Genomic DNA, 23,574 nt, shown 5'->3' with positions numbered 1-23,574 from the left:
TAAGTATACTAATATTAATAATAAATTAATAATAATTGCTGGGTGGTGAAACCTTTATTTTTCTTTACTTCTTTATTCTTTTCACCCTTTAAAAAATTTCCTACAATTAGCAAAGAAACCTTGAAAGTTATTTTAAATGTATAAAGAAATGGCAGAGAGAAAAAAGGACAGAATGAACTTCTTTGCAGAACAGATACTGACTCACAGGCTTTGAAAAACTTATGGTCTCCAAAGGAGACAGTTTGGCGGATGGAGGGATGAGCTGGGGTTGTGGGTTTGAAATCCCATAAAATTGGATTGTGATGATCATTGTACAACCATAAATGTGATAAATTCATTGAGTAATAAAAAAATTAAAAAAAATCACACACATACACACAAAAATGGCAGAGAAAAGAATGACCAATCTAATTTGTGTCACATGGGCATGAAAGAGTAAGTCAAATCTTATGAAAATCAATCAGCAGTCATCACTTTTTTTTGAAAAAAGGAACTTGGAAAAAAATCTGTTCCGAATCAAGCATATGTAGCAGGCGCAACAGGGTAAAGTCAGGACAGACCATTTCTGCCTGGCTGGAAAGCATCCCTTTGTTTTCTACTTCACGAGTTAAAGGGCTCAGAACCCTGATCACATTACAGCATTTTGTAAAATTTCTTTTACCCGTAAAGAGTTTGGAATCTTCTGTCCACACAGACATTCAGTTCATTTGACTCATCTTAAAATTAGATGGGTCCCTGGGGTTAGGAATCTTTAGTGGCTGGTATCTATTTTTAGGGCTTTCAGGAAAACTTGTAATTTTTGAAGTTTTCAAATATTAAGATGATGTTCTTTTCTCTGCCAGGTTACAATTCTTCTTGGTGTTATGTTCTTTTGTTAATGCGGTATTATCTTTAATTAAGTATAAAGACTTTTCCAATCATGTCGCCTATAGATCATTTTATCCACTGCTCCCTTTGGCCGCCAGTCTCTTGTCTTTCCCCTCGGCAATGGTAAGGTGGATACCCTTTCCACGGGGAAGAGAGATCCATGGTTTGTTGCCTTTGACAATAACAAAAGTGTTGGAGAGCTGGGTGGCAAAGCTGTTGCCATTGGCACCTTTCACATGGACTACATTGAAAGAACCAGGAAGTCTCTCCCTGCTGGTGATCACACCAATTCTTCCCCGCTTAGCACCTCCAAGTCACCATGCACAGGTTACCAGTATCAAATTTGATGAAATCAGTAATCTTGCCAGTCTCCAAATCAATTCGAATGGTGTCATTCCCCTTGATGAGGGGATCAGGGTAGCGGATGGTACGGGCATCATGGGTGACCAGGTGAGGGATTTCCTTTGTGCCCACAAAGATCTTTCTCCCTTTGCAACACTTGTACTTGGCCTCCTCAGGTGTGATACAATGAAGGGCAAAATGACCCTTGGTGTCACAGATCAGACAGAAATTCTCTCCAGTCTTGTCAATGTGGATGGCATTCATAAACCCAGCAGGGTAGGTTATATCCGTGTGCACCTTGCCATCAATCTTAATGAAACACTGCATGCAGACCTTTATTTCATCTCCTATTAGGGCACACTTAAGTCTGTTCCTTAGGAAAATGATGAGGGGGAGACATTCCCTCAGCTTGTGGGGACCAGTAGATGGATGAGGAGCAAACACACCAGTCGGTTTATCCAGCATCCAAGGCTTTGGAGCTGCTACGTGATTCAGGTGTTTCTTGGGACCACGAGCCATGGCCGTGCTAGGCATGAAAAGAGGGTGTTATGTTCTTCCTTAGGATCCTGTCATGCCAGGTGGGGAGAGTGAATGCAAGCCCCCCTAAGTTCACAGAAGAATATAAGAGTCCAACTGTGAAGTTGCCTTGGGTTGTCATTAAAGGACTCAAGACCATGAGCCCATATCAGAGTTTCAGGAGAAGCAGCAGGGGAGGCTCTGAACTGCCCATGTGGGCTGGGTTGGAAGCATCCAGTGAGAACAAGAAACTCCCTGGGACATAGTGAACAAGCAGACAGAGAGGCTCATCGGATGCAAGCCACCATCAGCAAAGTACTTGTACGAGTTCCCATCGTGGAGCAGTGGTTAATGAATCTGATTAGGAACCATGAAGTTGCGGGTTCGATCCCTGGCCTTGCTCAGTGGGTTAAGGATCTGGCATTGCCGTGAGCTGGGGTGTAGGCTCAGATCGGGCGATCCTGTGGCTCTGGTGTAGGCCGGTGGCTACAGTTCTGATTAGACCCCTAGCCTGGGAACCTCCATATGCTACAGGAGCAGCTCAAGAAAAGGCAAAAAGACAAAAAAAAAAAAAAAAAAAAAAAAAAAAAAAAAAAAGAAAGAAAAAAAGGAAGGTACTTGTGGTGCCAGCACTGTGCCCCCCAGTACATTCACTCAGTAAATCTTCCCAGTTCGACTTTAAGGAGGCTGGTCTTTGGCAATTGAGTCACTCTGGGCACCTTAGGATTCGTGTTTGTTCACAAAGCATTACCAATGAACCCCTCTGCTTTTTTTTTTTTCAGTTTCATATACACGAGCAATATGTATTGGTTTTTTAATTAAATAGGTTTTTATAGTGTGGAAGCTGTCACTGATCTTATAAAACATTCTTTTTTTATGTTCATACTTTTTTACTGTTATTTCCCCCAACACATTTTTTTCCCCCCACTGTACAGCATGGGGACCCAGTTACACACACATGTATAATTTTTTCTCCCATTGTCGTGCTGCGTTGTAAGTATCTAGACATAGTTCTCAGTGCTACGGTCCACTAACTTCTGTCTCTCAGGGCTGGTGACACTTCGCTCTCCAAGAGAAGCAGCTCTGGGAGAGATCTAGTGAAAAAGTACAAACAGAAGAGGGATTACCTGCACTTTTTTTTGTACTTTTTCACTAGATCTCTCCCAGAGCTGCTTCTCTTGGAGAGGAAAGTGTCACCTGCCCTGAGAGACAGGAGTTAATTGACTGTAGCATCTGAAGAGTTCATCATTAGGTCCACGTTAAAAGGATCCGGCATTGCCGTGAGCTGGGATGTCACATAAGAAAGGAAAGTAGCCGGGTGTCCAGGGAGATGGACAAGGATGATGTATAAGTCTCTTGTCAAGTGTAGACACATGGTATGTAACAGCCTTTGAGAAAAGTCGTCGAAATTAGGAGACCAAATTTAGGCTTTGACTTTTCAACAGCTTCAAAAAATTCCTTTTCTGAATCTCCAGGCCTATCCCTTATAGTTTCTCTCTGACTCAGATACTGGAATGTCATTAGAAATTCCTTTACGGGAGTTCCCGTCATGGCTAAGAATCTGACATGGTGTTTGTGAGGATGTGGCTTCAATCCCTGGCCTCACTCAGTGGGTTAAGGATCCAGCGTGGCTGTGAGCTGTGGTGTAGGTCGCAGATGAGGCTTGGATCTGGCATTGCTGTGGCTCTGGCGTAGGCCGGCAGCAAAAGCTCTGATTAGACCCTAGCCTGGGAACTTCCATGTGCCACGGGTACAGCACTTAAAAAAAAAAAAAAAAAAAAGGAAGAAGAAGAAATTCCTTTGCAAGGTAGGGTACCTGCTGCCCCGATTTGCACATACAAGCTTTATTTGTCCTTCTCTATTCATTTGTTCTATACTTTAACAGTAACCATTTTATGCATTTTATGCTGTTTCCTATTTTTAGTCTAGCATATTGTTGAGTTGAAATTTCCATTTCATCTCTTTCAACCCCAGTGCTGTTAGCCATGTTCGGATCTTTGTAAAAATATAGACTGAAGTTTCAAAGAAAAAAAAAAAAAGGAGACAGTATGATATATTCTATGTCCTGAACTACTAAAGAGATCTTTTAAAAAGATACAATTGAAATTTAGTTTCATTCCTAAAGCAGAGAGATGAGAAAGATGACACATAGAATCCAACTATCTATTCAAAATGGAATTCTGCCTAAATGACCCAGTTCTGGGGCTGTTTTGGGGATAAATAACTCAGAAGAAAGTTTTAAAAGGATAAGACAAAGACAAAGTTGGTCCCCAAGTGCTTTTTTTTTTTTTTTTTTTTTTTTGAGTGGGAAGAAAATGTTTTAGTTCTTGAAATATGTTTCCTTTGTTAGGGTTTTTGAGTAATGGTGTTGCTAGCTGCTGGATTTTTTTCCCTATTATTTAGAACCTGAATAGAAAGATATAGGCATGTTTTAAATGCAAACAAATACAGGCATAGCTCTCAGTCACCATCTGACAGGGCAGCTATTTTCAAGCATTCCACATGGCGGCCTCAGGCAAGGTTTATTTTACCTCCTGAATCCCTCCTGCCTAGATCCTTCTCTTGATATGACTGGTGCCAACACTCCAAGTCAGGTCTCCAACATTTCTTGCCTTGAAAAGGCATGGCATAGCCTCCGAACTGGTCCCCCGACTCCAGTCAGATCCCTTTCAGCTACATCCACATGGTGCCACTGTGCTGTGTACAGGACACAAGCTGAACCCCTCATCAGATCTGCAGATGTGGCTCCCTCAGCTGGGCAGGCAGGCCCTAAACAGTTAGGGCTGGCCCAGCTCTGCACCAGTATCTTGACCTGTGCATTATATTCAGACAATGCCAGGGTACCACTAGTTATTTTTTGCTTGGAATATTCTTCTTAGCTCTGACTGACTAGAAAACTCTTTCAGTACAACTTCATGGAAAGCAACTAAGCAATTTGAATTCGTAACCTTAGAAACAAAGAAAGAATCCAAAATGTCAGCTAAGGTCTATACACACAAAGCTATTTATTGCAGCCTTATTAACAACAGCAAAAAAAAAAAAAAAAGAAAAAAGTGTGTGTGTGTGTGTGTGTGTGTGTGTGTGTGTGTGTGTATGGGAGGAAGAACTGAAATGTCCTTAAAACAGTCCAATAAATTATGGCATAGGGGATAATTGAAAGTGATGTTGAGAAAGTTTTAAACATAAGGAAAAGGTTATCAAGAAAGGGCTTAAGGTGACTTAAGAGATGCAGATTTCCAAAAGATGCCATTAAAAAAAAGGGGAAGAAAACTAGGAATAAAATAAAAAACAGAGTCGTAGAGGAAACTAAAAAATCCCTTTTGTCTATGAGATGGGCTACAGATTCAGCTATTGGTTTTCTATCAACAAACATAGAAAAAAAATCTGGAAAGTAGCACAATTTAATATCCACAATATAAAACACCCCTTGTTCAGGAGAGAGGCAAGTATTCATATGCGAACTGCGAGTCCTCACAATGAAATCAAGAGCAGAAAATTCTAACAGGAACCACCATGGCAAGTTTCCTAAGGTTACTTTTTAAAGTAATTCGGATAAAAACAGTGGCAATTGCCAACTCAGTTCTCTTCTAAGGAACTAATATGAAGTGAGGAGGCTATTGCAGAAAGCTCTGAAGAATGGGTGGAGATAATGATGTTGTAATAGTAACAGGAACAGTAACAGTTCTAATAGTAATGATAAGAATAACACCATATCAGTGTTGTCATAATAGAAATAATAATAATAATACCAGAAATATGCAGAGTTATCATTCGCTATCAGATTTTTTTTTTTTCCTTTGGCCCCCTCCTCCGGCCCATGGATGTTTCCAGGCCAGGGATCAAATCTGAGCCAAAGCTGAAACCACACCACAGCTGCGGCAATGCTGGATCCCTAACCCATTGTGCTGGTCCAGGAATCGAACTGGCAACCTCCATAGAGACAAGCCCGATCATTAACCCACTGTGACATGGCAGATTTTAAATCGACGCATAAAAACCAGGCTGTAGCTAGCCAACTTAAACTAGATTCTTGAGTCAAAAGAGAAGTTCCTTCTTTGATATTTTCTTCTGGTAGTAGAAATCAAGCCGAAATTAAAAAACACACATCAAACTCCAGGCTGGGGAAAGGAGAGTAACTGTTTAATGGCTACAGAGTTTCCGTTTGGGAAGATGAAGTTTTGGAGATGGATGGCCCTAATGGTTGCACAATATACCTCTGAATGTACTTTATGCCACTAAAATAACTTAAACATGGCTAAAGTGATCGATTTCATGTTATGTACATTTTATCACACACACACACACACACACACACACACACACACACACACACACACACACTCCCTTCCCCCTTCCAGAATTCTTATCAGGTGACCTTGCTCAGGACAAAAGTGAATCCTTCTGTGAAGACTTGACAAGCCCAACAAGCCAAGGACCTACAGAGCTGCTCAGTGACCACGACCTCTGCTCCCAAATACACACAAAGACCTCAGTAAAAGCGCAGGCAGTCTGGACAACACTGCCTCCTCCAGTGTCCTCCAGGAAAACTCTGTTTACAAAATGTAACTACAGGAGGTAATTCGCAGCATGGGAATTTTGTTGACAAAACACTTAAAAGTTGAGGACGCAGTTACCAAAGATAATACATTGTGTGTTAGAGGATTTTACTTGTCATCCAACTGTGACAATAATAAGCCAGCAAGACACGCTGCCTCCATGGCATGGCTCACGCACCATTACTAGCCTGCCAAACTTTGTCGTCTATGAGAAACTGCTTCTGTGTCTCTCTAGTGGGCTGGGATGATGAAATGGGAAGAGCTCATCAGTGGGTTACTAAGAAGTGAGCTAAAGAGACATATTCTTGTTTTGGACCCATTCCTAGTCCCCTCAGAGGACAATTTTGACGGCCCCATGAAAAGACCCTGATATTTGAGGAACGAGGGCCAACATCCCAGGGTCTTTGGTTGATTTATTCAATCTAGACTTTGATCAGCATCTGCCTACGGAGTCCAAGGCCAAAAGAAGGTCAAAATGAGCCACAAATAACTTCGCATTATTTTGAATAATTCTCTTAATGTGAAGTGAGAAGAAACAGGTATCGATGTTGAAAGTAGTATCCCAAACTTGCAGAAAATAGGCATAGGAAATAAAATGAAATTATAAAAATGTTAGCAGTAGTTACCTGTATGAGTAGTTACCTGTATGTTAAATATTTATCCATTTTTACAAATTTTCTATAATGAGGATATAATAGCCAAAATGAGCTATTGCTAGAAAATATGAAGACATTTCTTTTTTCTGTGGCATCTTTCTTACTTTCTTTTTTTTGTCTGTACCCACGGTGTGTGGGCCAGGGATGGAAACCCACACCACAGCAGCACCCTGAGCCAGTCCAGTATTGACATCAGATCCTTAACCCACTGAATTAATTTCCTTGTGCCTGGCAGTAGTTCCTCCAAATTTTAATTCATTTTGCTATTTTTGTTGCTGATATGACACTCAGTATTGTCATTACTTATTGAAATTCCCACCTCTCCCTCACTAGCCTGATTTCCTTTAGAGCAAGGAATATGCCTTTTATCTTTTCATTGCCTGTACTTCTCATTATTCCTGGCATATGGTTGCTACAAAATAAATGCTTGTTGTTTCAAATAAAGCACTCAGTTACCAAAACAATTATGGCAAGGGTCTGCTTGTGGCCAAGGAGCTTTTAAATCTCTCGTAAATTGTGGGGGAGAGTTTGGAAAAAAAGGAAAAGACAGTAGTAGAAACTCCTATCTTCCCAAATTAGTGAGAATGCTTTAGTAATAAGTTAGAGCTAGGAAAGGCCGATTATAGGCATGTAGAGAAAGGATGCATACACTGCTTTGTTTTTAAAAAATGACCAACAAGGACTTCTGCTCTGCCCAAGGAGGTCACGCTCTTTTGGAGACAGTGTTTGCAACTGGGTAGTTAAACAGATTGAAAGGAATAACCACTGAAGGGCAGCATGGACGTCACAGAATAAAAGCCATGGAAGAATCAGACAGCCCAGCTTATTTTCTAGACAAGAGAAAGATAACAGACCTTCGATAAGATATCTTTCATGGCTAAAAATCATAATCCCAAGTGCGGCTGAGTCACAAAAACCAGCCCTAAAATATAGTCTGTTGTATGTTTTGGCACAGGTATGCTGCAGCAAAACCAAAGTTCCTTGGAAATAGCTTTGTGGCGTATTAAGGACCAAATCCAAACCACAAAAGTTAGAGTCGAGGTGCCTGCATGCTGCGGTAGGCCCCTCTCTTACTTTAGTTGCCTGAGTCCAGGCCACCCAGTGAAGCCTGCCTTCCAGGGCTGGAGAAGGACGCTGAGGAAGAAAGAACTACGGGGAAGAAACGGCACGTGTGTAGGTGCACACTTAACTTTATAATCACCATGACCTCAAAGAAAGAGGAAGGATCATTTTTATTTTAGTTTATTTTTTTGCTTTCTAGGGCTATACTTGTGGCATATGGAAGTTCCCAGAATTGGAGCTATAGCTGGCAGCCTACACCATAGTCACAGCAATGGCAGGATCCAAGCCGCGTCTTCGACTTACACCACAGCTCACAGCAAGGTCGGGTCCTTAATCCAATGAGCAAGGCCAGGGATCGAACCCACATCCTCATGAAGATTAGCTGGACTGTTTCTACTGCACCACAACAGGAACTCCCAGGAAGGATATTTATTAATTTATCCTAATTTGTTCATGTGTTTTAAAAGAGATGAAGTCAAGAGGATGGGTTTGATATGGATAGGGTGATTTTGGAAAGACACCCTAACTGGCAACCATAGAGAAAAGAGGCACCTCGTGTGTCAAGAGTTAGGAGGCCTCAGAAATGAGTTTGAGAGAAGAAGGATAAATGCTGGTACATTTTTTGAAACAGTTTTACTCCAAGGAGATGCAAAGAATTCTGTGGATGAGTCAGCTGGAGAAGATAGGAAGAGAGTCCATGAACTTCATAGGAGCAAGGGCTTAATACACCCCAGAGGAAATTATCTAGCAAAAAGCAAATGCCAGTGCATTTGTTTGATAACATCCATTAGCGCAAACTCTCTGGCCGAAACCAGCAACAGGCATAAAAATATCTGGATTTTAAAAGCCGAACAGAAAAAATTGGATGAGCTCTTCAAGGGAGTAAGTATGTGTGGCTGGGCTAAGATCACACAGTAACTATAACCTGCACTTGGTAATGCTTGATGTATTTTTTTCATTGAAAGCAGGGTCCACTGGAAGGAAAGAAACGCGGGTGGATGGTAAGGAACTTGAAGCAAAAAGAATTCAGGAATGAGCTGAGACCAACTGATGATGTCGAAAGGGAGTCTGAGGCCAAACGGAACAGGGCAAGGGCTGGCATAAATAACATGAAAATTCCTAAAGGTTTATTTTTTGTGGCAAATATTAAAGTGCTATTTTGTCTTGGTTAATATTTCCAAAAAATATCGCACAAGAAGATCTATATAATATATCACGACACTCTAAATACTGCTAAAGCAATGCAATTTGTCATTACTAAACACTGGCTAAATGGTCCACACAGGGGCGTGGGAAATTAAATGGTGGAACATCTATGACTTGGATATTATGCAGCCTCTAGAAATTATATGTAGTAACATGAAATATATTCATGAAAGAGCTCTAAAGAACAAGCTATTTTACACAATAGGAATGACAGAGCTAAAGTAAGACTAGACATAGTTTTTAAAACAGATTTTCTTAATTACACTTGTAAAGTTCTTGGATTCCCAGGAAAAGATGCTATTTAAGTTAGCTGTGAATCTTTGCATTGGGAGGTGCCTCATAGGGCTTTGAGCCACCTCCAAAGGAAGGTAAAAGCAAGGACTTTCCTTGTTTACAGGCATGAGGCTCAACAAAACCTTTAATAAAATACTACAGAGAGGAAAGATCAGACCCAAGAGCCTCTCTGTGGTTCACATACTGCCATTCTTGGCCAGTGTTTCTAGAAGCCACCAAGCAAATACCAAGTGTAATGTCTGGACAGAGAATTCATACACAGTCCTCTTAGGAAGGACACGATGGATTCTCTGCATGTCCTGATTTACGATTGGTCTTAGAGACAGTCAAGGAAAGCGAATCCACCGGAGGGCTGCGGCTGGGGCCACCAGAGCACTCTTTCCTCCGGCCTTTCCCCTCCTGGTCAATCTGTCTAAGAGCATTTCGAGCACCATCTTTCCCCTGGAACCTCTGCATCTATGTCAGGATCTTGTCTCCTTTTGTCACCTCTTCGTCATTTTGATATTATTAAACTAATTCCTCTAAGGCATATTTCGTCTCGTTGTGTGACTAATAAACAGTTCTTAATGTTGCGTTATCTTATGACCAAATGGACTGTTTTATATCCTGGTGGTGTAGCTTTTCTACTTCATTTACTTCATTACTCTAAGAACGTTAAGCCCGTATTTCTAAATGAAGACTTTTTAAGGCAGAATTTAATGGTTATCTTTAGGACACTCGTACAGATACAAAAGCACTACAAAAATAAAAGTTTTACATAACTTTAAAATAACTGATTTAATTTTAATGGTATAAAAAGAATCTTGACACCTTAACAGTGCATTTCAGTTAAGGGAAAGAATTAGGGTTATATTAGAATTACCAGGGGAGTGTTTCCAACTACGCAGCTGGCATCCTGCCTAGATTCTAAAGGTGGGGGTGACTGTCTATTCTCTCTTGTCAGTGATAAAAAGAAAGGGAAATGGCAGCGGCCTTTGGCTTCCTACTCACTCCTGACCATATTCTGGTGGCCGACCCCTTCATTAAACATTTTTAAGAGCTTATGGCTTTAATTAAAATAGCACTTGTAAAGTGGTATGATTCTGAATATTATCCATCTGTTAAAAAAAAAAAAAGCTTGTACTCAGAACTGCATCATTAACTGTGTCTCATGACATCACAGAAATCCTTCCAAAGAGGATCAGAAAATATTTCGAATTCACAAGACAAAATGTTTTCAGGAGAAAGGTCATACAAAGAGAACGAGCATGCTGGTGGTTTCTTACGCAAATACGGAACCGTGTGGACAGACTGACCTTGCAAGGCTGGGCCAGCAGCTCTGAGCCAGGAAGGCCAGTGGGCCCTCTCCACACACGCCCCAGTCGAAAGCAGGCAGCCAAGTCACTTACCTGCATGGCAGGATCCGGACGACGTCGTTGGGCTTGTACCCTTCAATGCAAACTGCACAGTTGTCAAAATCAGGCTTGTTTCCTGCAACAGAGGAAGCACAGGTGAGTCTGCTTTCCTAGCCTCAACTCCTGTAAACATGTACATAACAAGCCAAGAAGAGCCTGCCTGGAGCAAGGCTTTCAACTGCCTCAGTGCCAGTTTTCTTAATCAATAATTTACTGTATATTGGCTTAATTTCTGTTCCTTCCAACCTCCCACTTTGGTTCCTGGTTCCACTGCAAGAACTGTGGTGAGGAAATCATTATTTAATGTACCATTACTAATACTGCTACTTATTATAATCAAAGGTGAGAAATAGCATTCATGGAGAATTGTCGGAATAATATTTAATCTATCCATTCCTCGGGAATCTGAGGTATACAACTCTAAAATAGTGGTTCCAGCTTTAAGTACATATATCTTTTTCAATACTTTATAATCTATTATGTAGGTAACAGTCTTATTCTTTTATTATTCTGAGGAGAAAAAAAGTAATAAAAATTACTCTAAAGTTAGTGATGCTTTTAAGTGAATTTTATCCTATTAAACTCAATGGCATTTTTATTTAGTTGCACACATAATTAGGGTGATGAATCAATTACTCAGACTAGAGGCGACACCTCATATACATGTAGAGCTGTGAATCTCTTACAATGCCCCAAGGAGCCCATATCACCTACTGCAATCCACTGCTCTGAAATTTCTCCTGGGGAAAATTCTCCTGGGAAGAACAGAGGCCTCTAGGGCCTGTGGGCCAAGAGTGGCCTGCTTTGTGATCCTTCCTGAAGATATGCTTTTGCTTTTGGCCTCATGTCATAATCCTAAAGCCAGGGCATTCTAGAATGAGTTCTGTTGCAATGACTCTGAGGTTCTAGAAACTTGGTTTCAGAGGGACTAAATATGCTGCTTGCATTTACTGCAGACTTTAAGTGAAGGACACCACTCAGCACATAACACTGTCTTCCTTGCAAGGATTTACAGAAAAACTTTCTCAAGTCAACTTGAGCCGTTTGTCTTTATCTGGGGGGGACCCTGGAATAAGGTAATTAGATGTGTTTGAATATTGAATATGGTTTCTTTCTTTGCACTGCCTGCTAGAGAGCCCCAACCTAAATTTGGGACCCATTTTTGCTGTTTATTTCAGGTAATGAATTGGTGTACTATTACACCCTGGCGTTATCTATTTTTCCTACACTTACTTTTTAATTTCTTATATTTTCTATCCAACTTCCCTACTGTCCTATTGTGCGCATTGCATAAAGTGCTTTAAATTATATTTAAAAATGACGAGTACAATAACAGATGGTTATAGGAGCACTATTAGCATGTAGCCCCCTTTTCATCTTCTTTTCTACACTAGATGCTAGAAAACTCAGGAGCTTCTTTGAATAGCTCCTGAGAGTGATTAAAAAAAAAAAAAAAAAAAAGATGCTGTTACCTTGTCACCCTTCTTGATGGTCCTGACCTGGAGCTTGCTGATGGCTTTCTTGCTGCATCTCCCAGTCGGCGCTGAAAAACCAAAGCTGCTTGTTAGTAATAAAGACTTGTAATTCTTTTTTTTTTTTTTTTTGTCTTTTTGCCTTTTCTAGGGTCACTCCTGCGGCCTATGGAGATTCCCAGGCTAGGGGTCTAATCGGAGCTGGAGCTGCTGGCCTACACCAGAACCACAGCGACGCGGGATCTGAGCTGAATCTGCGACCTACACCACAGCTCACGGCAACGCCAGATCCTTAACCCGCTGAGCAAGGCCACGGATCGAACCCATGTCCTCATGGATGCTAGTCAGGTTCGTTAACCACTGAGCCATGACGAGAACTCCAATAAACCAGGGCAGCTATCTCTGGAATCATGCACGAGTGACAGGGATATTAAGATGGCCTGAAGAGATGGGGCAGTGACTTCAGTGCAAATTGGCTCTATGCAGTGCGGTCTATTAAAGAGCTCTGTCATGGAGAAAAGCTCTTTGTGCCTGATGCTGAGCAAGGGGACTATGATGTGGAAAGATCCTGCCCCACAGTGATTCCAGCCTAGGTCACATCTATGCAGACTAGCAAAAAAAACAAAAACAAAAATAAAAACCCCATATTTTGCCACTCTAGCCACTCAATTCTTTCTTTTTTTTTTTTTTTTTTGCTTTTAGAGCTGTTCCTGCGGAACTTGGAGTTCCCAGGCTAGGGGTCAAATTGGAACTACAGCTGCCCGACCATGCCACAGCCACAGTAATGCAGGATCTGAGCCTACACCATAGCTCATGGTAAGAGCCAGATCCTGAACCCATTGAGTGAGGCCAGGAATCGAACCTGCAACCTTACGGTTCCTAGTCGGATTTGTTTTCGATGTGCCATGATGGGAACTCCATAGCCACTCAATTCTTGATATAGAGATCACCAATCTGGAGTAGTTGGAATAATCTTTAACTTCTCTGTTTCACATTCAGGTTTATTGCTTGCATATTCCTTTCAATCTGGAATTTTCAGCAATTTCCTTTGCTTTTATTGACCCAACCTAGGTTTATCCTTGGTTTGTACAATCCTCTTTCGTCACTTTTTACATGCCAATTTCACTTCCTTTGTGTGTAAGTGTGAGTGTGCAGGTGGGAAAATATATAACTCATACATATTCAGTTTAATAAATGACTCTAAAGCAAACACCTGGATAACTGCCATCACCCATGTAAAGAAATGATACATTATGCACTCCTTTCTTTTTATAGAGGAAGTTACTATCCTAATGGGTCTCGTACTAGTGCAATTATAGGCAACAAGGAAGAGGAGAAAAGGATTGGGTGGGGAGAGAATTACATTTTCATCCAACAAGGAAAAAAAACGGTGTGCTTGGGTGCTTATGAGTTTTCCACATGTTGTAATTTCTTAGGAATGTACTCTCCTAGTCAATAACAGATGTGTATACGGCAGTGAGACATATTTGAAGGACTAAAGAAATGGGGCAACATTTAAACAGAATAACCACTTGCTTTCATTAATTTTGTTCCTTTTGGAAATGACACTCATGCTTCTGTCTTCCCTTTAAATAGCATATACCAATGAACAGTTAATGTATCCTTAATACCATGCTAAAGATTTATACACAATATCACCTTTATCCTTACAACAACCGTAGAAAAAAATATACTGTTTCATAGAATGAATTGAGACTAAAAAGAGCTTAAGTAAATTGTTTCATATCATAGAATTAGTGACAAGGCAGTCAGAATCTGAATAAAATTAGGTTTGACTTTAATACTCAAGCTAAACCACCACTCTGATTTTCACCAATCACCCAATCAACTGACCAGCCAGGCAGTCAATCACCAACTATCTACCAGATCAGCCAGCAGCTAGCCAGCCAGCCAACCTATGAATCAGCTAGCTAACCAACCAACATCTAGCCTGCAAGCCATTCCCCAACCAGCCAAGCAACTAACCAACCAGCTGACCATCAATCAAAATCTATTAAGTAACTACCATGTGGCATGTCCCTAAGCATTTCCCGGTTAAAGTAAATAGGTAGTAGAGATGTTTGCATTGTTAATTCATTTTTCTCTTGACATTTTGTCCGTAGTTTCTAAATAATTGCTAGCATTTTTAACAGAAAAGTTAGCTTCAGTGTTTCCTAAAAGGAGATCTATATACACTTGAGATTTATACAGACATCTCCATGAGTATCAAGCTGAGTAAGGCAGCAGGAAAGATAAGAAGAGTCTATAATAATAAATATCAAGGGGCGGGGGGAGACGAATTGAGAAGAAAAGAAAAGAATCAAGGTGGAAAATAAACAGGAGGCACGCTCCTTCCCCTCCTCTTCCTCCAGCTGGTGCCTAACATCCTTTGGTCTGAGCTCAAACCACTTTCTCAGGAAGCTCTTCCCTCTTCTTCCAGGAGCGAAGACCTTTCGAGTCCAGAGGCTCACAGCACATGTACCTTTGCTTCAAGGCGCTGTCACAACATTGCAAGTTGATGCTTGTTCTGATGAGCAATTCCCGTTCTGTTTCCTTAAGCTACCTCCCTGAGGGCAGGACTGGTTTATTTTTGCTTCCCCTGTGTCCCCAGCACCTAGAATGAAGCTGCCTTCAATGACTGATCATTACAACCATATCTTGGGTCACTTATCTTATCTAGGCACAGCTCTGGGTTTTGAAAAATGGCAGTGAAACACACACACACACACCACACCACACACACACACGCACGCACTCTTTCTCTCTGTAGCTTACTATCTAATGGAAAACTCCATAAAGGGCTGCTGAGTAAATAAAATCCTAAACCAATGGATTTTTTTTTAGATTCCCAGATTACCAGTCTTTTAAAATTTTTATTAAAGTACAGTTGATTTACAATATTGTGCCAATTTCTGCTATACAGTAAACCAATAGATTTTTTTTTTTTTAAAGCATGAAAAACAACCTGAGGAGTTCAGCCAGTTAATGGAAAGCTTATGGAAAACAAGTAATGCATGTGGCAAGGGAGCATAGCTTATGTATGCCTCTTTTGTGGAGGAAATGGATAGCGTTCTAGCAGGAGTAGATGAAGGCTAGGAAAGTCTGCCCTGCCTGGGGGGTGGTGGTGGGGAGACAGATGATCTAGATACCTGGAAAATATGGAAAAATTAGCTTCTCAGATATAGATGATAATTACGGGACCATGTAGTACTAGCTTTTTTTTTTTCCTTCTATAGGACTTCTGGAATAGCAAAATATAGGGAAAAGCATAAAGTTTTAAAAAATGCTCAACTATTTGCATGCAGCCAAATTTTGTCAGTACAAGCACGTCTATCTTGCTTCCGAAGTGACATGAAAATCAGAAATACTGACTTCTGAATAAAATGACTGTCCCATATTCGACATTTTTTACACTCGTATTATTGGATGTCCAAAATGCATAATGAGATGAGGACATGAACATTCTTAATGGCCCAAATAAGGTAGCTGTAGCTTCTGTAGTTGGTCTCTTTTGTCTCTGAGTTTTGAACTTTTCCCCATATAAATGTGAGGCATAACGACAGGCCTTGCTCAAACCAAGTCTTGTATGTAGACTGAATAGAGAATAGGGATTGGAACCAGAGGTTTTATCACAAAGCACTCTTCCTTTTGTGGTTCTTAGAAATGCACAGTGATGTGATGCCAACGGATGCCCGAGGGACCACCTCGGGTTTGTATGGGCCTGTTGTTTTGGGTAGGAAGTCCTTTCCTTTCTCTGGGATGCGCCTATAGATTTTCTCTAACTCAACTAGATCCAAATCATACTATACTTTTCGCTAAAAACGGTCAGGAGCTGGGCCACCCTGGTAATTAGATTTACGCATCGATTTGACTGAAACAGGTAGAAGAACATATTTACCAAGGTTATGGATTCCTTGACAAGAACAAAGATAAACAGCTTTATTGAACCTAAACACAGAGCCTCTTATTAAAAGAATAAATCCTACATAAATGCCAACAGGATAGTAAACAATGACAGCCTCCAATTCAACCCAAGATGTATAATAAAGTTATCTCCTAGGTGTTCAAGAAACTGAGAAAAATAAGACCCTTTCCTCTTGTTCCCTTGTGTGTTAAAAACAGACAGGCAGTGAAGGTGATAAAGAACAGGAATAAAGATGTCAAACATAGCATCCAATTGAGTTTCTGTTCCTCCTGTCTCATTTGGTTGAGTAATTCTGTGGCATAGTTGCCCCTTTCTTCTGACAGCTATATTTTATATCATGATTATTATCGTCATCCAATGGCCATATGGAAAAATAACTAAGTGTCCTATGTTCTAGGTTAAGGGAGGATGTTATAGACGTAGACGGAGTTGGTCCCAATTGTCTGGAGGCTCATGTGGCCATGAGTGACTCGGCCGCTTCCCTCACTTGCTCTAATACATAATGACGATGCTCCCACGGCTGCCTGATGGGACAGAAGTCATGGCACAGCCAGTCCAATCAATTGCTATGATGCAGATCACCCTCCATATATCTCGAAAGATGGAAACAAGCAAGACTAGTCCAACAGCCATGGTGACCCACAGGGCAAAGACTAAATTTGTTTGTGTACACATGATAGGAGGCAAAATAGCAGGGTTATTTTTTTTTTTGCGGGAGGTATGGCAGAGGGGAAGGCAATGGTTTGGGAGATAGAAAATCCGGACTTGAGTCCTATTTCTGTCACTCAACGGACTGTGTGACTTTGGCCCAGTCACTTAAATATTTTGGGCCTTAGTTTCCCTTCTTAGTCATGTCAAGTATGTGAAGTCATGCCATTTCAAGCTTTACCAGCTCATAATTTTCATCTATACAGAAGAGAAGTGGGAAGCAAAGATCCTGTGTGACCTGAATTGCAGAAACATAGCAAATCAATGACTAATTACATCACTCAATAATTGCCCTCTGTCCCCTGAGGGCTCTGCATTTTCTCTAGCACATCCATCGGGGACTATTTTTGTTCTCACTCTTTTTTTTTTTTTTTTGGTCTTTTTTGTCTTTTTAGGGCCGCACTTGCGGCATATAGAGGTTCCCAGGCTAGGGGTCCAATCGGAGCTGTAGCCTCCAGCCTACGCCACAGCCACAGCCACATGGATCCAAGCTGAGTCTGAGACTTACACCACAGCTCACAGCAATGCCAGATCCTTAACCCACTGAAGGAGGCCTGGATCAAACCTATGTCCTCATGGATGCTGGTCAGGTTCGTTAACCACTGAGGCATGATGGGAACTCCTGTTCTCACTCTTAAGGAAACAAGCATCTCTGCTTCAGATCCTCTCTCTTTCTTCTTCTTCTTCTTCCTTTTTTTTTTTTTTTTTTTTTTTTGGCCACTCCAGTGGCATGTGAAAGTTCTCAGGCCAGGGACTGAACCCTTGCCTCAGCAGCAACCTGAGCTGTCATAGTGACAACACCGGATCCCTAACCCACTGCATCACAAGGGAACTCCTCTACTCACTTTTAAGGGGTCCCTTCTCTCCTGGCCTCCCGACTTGTATACCGAAATACCTACTTAGCATCTCCATGTAGGTATGTAACAGGCTTCTGAATGTAACATCTTCATACCCAAATTCTGGTTTCCTTGCCCCTCTGGATCTCGTCTTCTGCTTTTCTCATTTCAGTTAATGCTGTAGGAACCGGCCTCATTGCACCCCTGATTCTTATCCTTCCCTCCTGTATGATAACCATGTGATCATTATCTTTTGCCTTTTTTTTTTTTTTAGAGCCACACTCGCAGCACATGGTTCCAGGCTAGGGGTGTAATTGGGGCTACAGCTGCCGGCCTACGCCAGAGCCATAGCAATGCCAGATCCGAGGGGCATCTGTGACCTATACCACAGCTCATGGCAACGCCGATCCTAAACCCACTGAGTGAGGCCAGGGATCAAACCTGCAACCTGATGGTTCCTAGTCGGATTTGTTCCCGCTGTACCATGACAGGAACTCCAACCATGTGATTATTATCTAAATGGGAACACTTGTGGGAGTAAAATGATGGGTTATTAATAATTAGGCTGGTATTGCAGGTATAACCTAGGATATTGTTTTTATATAATACATCAAATCCATAGGATTTTAAAATGTTGCCCTAATTTGACCCCAACTGGCTTCTCCACCTCACTCCCTCTAGTCCAAACCCATCACTGTTATCTTAACTCCTGTACAGCCCTCTAAATGGGCTCATACCTGTTTTTAGGTATATTGTTGGTTGATGTAACTACAACATATGTTGTGGGAACTTGTGTATGTAATAAATGCAGGAAGGAACTTTTCTTATTTATAGACATAGAAACTTCTGGAAGCACAGAAAGGGAAGTGCTAAGAGTTGTTACCTCTGGGGAGAGCTGGAGGAAGGGAAGTTGACAAAGAGAGTCTGAGGTGGGAAGAACACTTACTTTTAAATGAATGCTCTTTTATTTCACCTGTTTTTTTTTGTTTTTGTTTTTGTTTTTGTAGTGTGCATACATTGTAATTGTTAATTAAAACACACTTCTGTATGGGAAATTATTCTCCAAAAATGCCACATTCGTTCTCTGGAGTCCATTTACATGCTTTCCTTTTCCCATAACTGAGGGGAAAAAAAATCCCATTTTGTTTCAAAGCATGTCATCTAGGCCATAAAGCCTATATCCAGACTTAACTATATGTAGGTTATATAAGGGCTATTTAAACCCACTAAAGGCAATTCAGTTAACAACCCTCTCTGATAACCTATCAGGCATATTTAGTCATTAGATGCTTTCACCAAGCCTATGAGATGACCTATGACCATTCCCACTTTACATGTGAGGAAATCTAGGCATACAGCAGTGAAGACCTGCACAAGATCATACCACTAGGAATTGCCAGAGCAAAGATTTCAATCCAGGCCTGCGTGACTCCAAAACTGTCTTTAACTGTGTTTTTACACCGGCACTACCTTGCTATAGTTGCTTTAGGAAACATGGCACAGCAGCCAAATCTCCCTTTCCACTTTAAGCTGTAGCCCTCACTCTGCATGTCATCATCTAAAAGACCTGCTGTGAGGTAATGGAAGGAACATCTGGCAAATCTTACTCTGTGGGAAACTGCATTGAAATGATCTGAAAGGGCTAATGATCATGTAAGATGACGGTGACATTCCTCTAAGTAGAATCCGCACCAAGCCAAGCAGAGACTGAGGTGCCCTTCTGGCTAATTCAAATTCAGTCTCTCTATCACATACCTGAATGGTTAGATACAAGAACAATGTAACATAAATGTCTTTGATATTCCATTTCAGGCTGTGAGCCTACATCTAAGCCCACTGCTCTTTCTGAAGGGCCAATAATGCTTCCATAAAAATAAAGACACAAAAGACCTGTACTTTGAAAACTATAAGATGCTAATGAAAGAAATCAAAGATGACAAAAATAGATGGAAAGATATACCATGCTCTTGGTTGGAAGGATCAATATTATCAAAATGACTATACTATCCAATGCAATCTACAGATTTAATGCAATCCTTATCAATTACCAATGATATTCCTCACAAAACTAGAAAAATATTTTAAAATTAATATGGAAATGCAAGAGCCAAAGCAATATTGAAAAAGAAAAATGGAACTGGAGAGATCAAGCTTCCTAATTTTGGACTATACTACAAAGCTATAATAAAAAACAGTATGGTACTGGCACAAAAACAGAAATATAGAGCAGTGGAACAGGATAGAAAGCCCAGAAATAAATCCAAGCACCTATGGTCAACTAATATATGACAAAGGAGGCAAGAACATACAGTGGAGGATAGACTCTTCAATAAGTGGTACTAGGAAAACTGGACAGTTATATGTGTAAAAGAATGAAATTAGAACATTCTCTAACACCATACACAAAATAAACTCAAAATGGATTAAAGACTTAAATGTAATGCCAGATACTATAAACCCCTAGAGGAAAATATAGGCAGAAAGCTCTTTGACATAAATTGCAGCACTGTCTTATTTGATCCACCTCCTAGAATAATGATGATAAAAACAAAAATAAACCAATGGGGCCTAATTAAACTCAAAAACTTTTGCACAGTAAAGGAAACCATTTAAAAAAAAAAGAAAAGATAACCCACAGAAAGGGAGAAAATCTTTGCAAATGATGCAACTAACAAGGGCTTATCTCCAAAATATATAAACAATACCTACAACTCATGACAAAAGAACAAACAACCTGATCAAAAATGGACATATGACGTAAACAGACATTTCTCCAAAGAAGACATATAAATGGACAACAGGCACATGGAAAAATGCTCAACATCACTAATTATTAGAGAAATGCAAATCAAAAATACAATGAGGTACCACCTCACACTGGTCAGAATATCCATCATTAATTAGTCAACAAATAACAAATTCTGGAGAGGGTGTGGAAAAAGGATAAACATCCTTCACTGCTGGCGAGACAGTAAATTAGCACAATGACTATGGTAAACAGAATGGAGGTACCTCAAAAAACTAAATATAGAACTACCATATGATTCAGCAATCCCACTCCTAGGCATATATCTGCACAAAACACTCATTCTAAAAGATATATGCAGTCCTATGTTCATTGCAGCACTACTCACAATAGCCAACACATAGAAACAACCTAAATATCTACTGATGGATGAATGGATTAAGAAGATGTGGTACATATACACAATGGAATACTACTCCGCCATAAAAGGACAAAATAATGTCATTTGTAGCAACATGGATGAACTAGAGATTCTCATAAGTCAGAAAGAGAAAGAAAATAGCATATGATATCACTTATATATGGAATCTAAAATATGGCACAAATGATCCTGTCTACAAAACAAAGTCAGACAGTTGAGTAAAGAGAAAACATGTACTATGATTCAACATCAAAAGGTTATAAACTCCTTCTAAAGTATTCTATAATTAAAAAACAGCTAAAGTGATTCCAATTCATATAAACATGAAAAAAGTGAAGATAGAGTGATAAAAGAAGATTAGCACGAACAGATCTGAGATATTATGGTGCTAAAACATTCAAATTAGTATGGTATTGGAATATGAATAGACAGATTAAAGCTACATTTTGGAGAACATGGAAATAGAACCAAATACATATGGGTCGTTAATATATGCTAAACGGGGCTTCACATATGAGAGGGAAAAGCTTAATTATTCAGTAAATACCAGTTAAAAAACTGATAGGCAATCTGAAAAAAAAAATGTTGGCTCTACACCCAATCCTTTACAATGAAATAAGTTCTCTATAGATTAAAGTTTAATCATCAAAGTGAGATTAAAAAAGAAGTGGGTGAAAGCATGAGAGGCTGTTTTTCTATAGTCTTGGGTCATAGAAAATCTTAATATATAAAACTCGGGAGCTAAACAGAAATTGATAAATTCAGTTATGTAATACCCAGAGTTTCAACATGGCCAAAAGCACCAAAGACAATGAAAAATTGGGAGGAATAAAAATGGAATCTGTAGGATTCACACAAAAAAGGTTAACTGCTTTGACTAGATCTTTGCCATCAATAAGAAGTAACCAACAACTCAAATGAAAAGTGGTCTAAGATATAAGCGGATGAGATCCTGCTGTATAGCACTGGGAACTATATCTAGTCACTTATGATGGAGCATAATGGAGGATACTGGGAGAAAAAGAATGTATAGGTGTATGTGTGACTGGGTCACCTTGCTGTACAGTAGAAAGTTGACAGAACACTGTCAACAAGCTATAATGGAAAAAATAAAAATCACTTAAAATAAAACAAATATAAGCAGATATTTCATTGAAAAAATTAAAGTTTTCTATTACACTTGAGATTATGTCAATATGTGGTAAGAAAAATGTGATACCATTTTAAACTTATTAAATCACATACAACAAAGAGCTGTAACATTCATTTGGTGAGGATATGAGGAAAGGGTAATTGCCTATTACTAGGATATTGTATATGTTGGAATAAGCAGTATCAAACATACTAATTCACAAATATTCTTTTTATTAGTATAAAAAGTATTACTACATTGTTGGTTAATGTATAGATAATTGGTTCAACCTTTACGGCAGACAATTTGGCAATAGCTAGTATAGTTTAAAATGCACATACCATTGCCCTAGCTTCCAGAATTTACCATACAAATATACCCACAAATGTGCTCAGTGCCGCGTGTACATGCTAGTGTGTGTTTCTTCTGCTTCGTTTTTGGTAAGAGAAAACATATCCGTCACTAAGGGCTGGGTAAGTAAATGCGGTATATGCAGAAAATAAATCGTTATACAGGCATATCTCATTTCTCGTGCTTCACAGATGTTGTGTTTTTTCCAAAACTGAAGGTCTGTGGCAACCCTGCATTGAGCAAGTCTATCAGTGCCATTTTTCCAACAGCATGTCCTCACTTGGTGTCTCTGGGTCACATTGTGGTAATTCTCCCATTACCTCAAACCTTTTCATTATTAACTGTATTTGTCATGGTGATCTGTGATCAGTCATCTTTGACATTACTCTCGTGAAAAGACTGACTGCCTGAAGGCTCAGATTACGGTTAGGATATTTTTAGCAATATTTTAAAATGAAGGTATGTATATTTCTTTTTAAGACATAATGCTATTACACTATGACCGATAAATTGCAGTAGAGTGTAAACACAACTTTTATATGCACTGGGACACCAACAATTCCTGTTAACTTGCTTTATTGAGATATTTGATTTTTGTGGTGCTATGAAGCCAAACCTGCAATATCTCCCAGGTCTGCCTATACAGTCATTAGAAATGAGAAGGCAGACTGTTAATATGAATTGATCTCCAAGATGAAGTGAGAAATAATGGTACAGAGTTAAGTGTGCTATCATTGTTTAAACACACACACACACACACACAGTTTGTAAGCACATAAAATATCTCTGAAAGAGAAGATATTTCAGGGAAAGGAACTGCGTAACTGAGGAAGAGACATGGGAAAGCAATTACTTTTTATTGTATACCACTTTATACATATTGCATTTTGTACTATGTGTATGCATTCTGTTCCCAAATTAATTGCTTTTGAAAATATCTTTTATTTGTTGCCTCCTTCTATTCACAAGGAGGAAATCCTGGCTCCTTCCAAATTATGTGGACACTATTAGCATAATCTCAGCTCCCTTCCTCTTTCTCCCTTTAGTTAGTGCCTAAATAAATGAAGAATTGTCCTCAACATGAGCGACA

The 23,574-nt window shown here is 39.9% G+C and overlaps 2 protein-coding genes across 2 annotated transcripts in view; both read right to left on the bottom strand.

Annotated features, from left to right (window-relative positions):
* The window catches only part of RNF150 (ring finger protein 150), a 242,481-nt gene that overhangs the window by 73,251 nt on the left and 145,656 nt on the right, over positions 1-23,574 (bottom strand). Inside the window, 3 exon segments of the mRNA XM_021101554.1 lie at positions 10,888-10,963; positions 12,359-12,418; positions 12,421-12,436. Coding sequence (XP_020957213.1) covers positions 10,888-10,963; positions 12,359-12,418; positions 12,421-12,436 — 152 coding nt within the window.
* LOC100624892 (40S ribosomal protein S4, X isoform-like) lies at positions 261-2,140 on the bottom strand. The gene is given in 2 exon segments (XM_013978879.2): positions 261-1,178; positions 1,180-2,140. Coding segments are annotated over 2 exon segments (804 nt in total). The 5' UTR covers positions 1,744-2,140; the 3' UTR covers positions 261-938.

Source organism: Sus scrofa, chromosome 8 (assembly GCF_000003025.6).
Source record: "Sus scrofa isolate TJ Tabasco breed Duroc chromosome 8, Sscrofa11.1, whole genome shotgun sequence".
Lineage (NCBI taxonomy): Eukaryota > Metazoa > Chordata > Mammalia > Artiodactyla > Suidae > Sus > Sus scrofa.
Note: the sequence above shows the minus strand (reverse complement) of the source record. Positions and strands in the feature narration are given on the sequence as shown.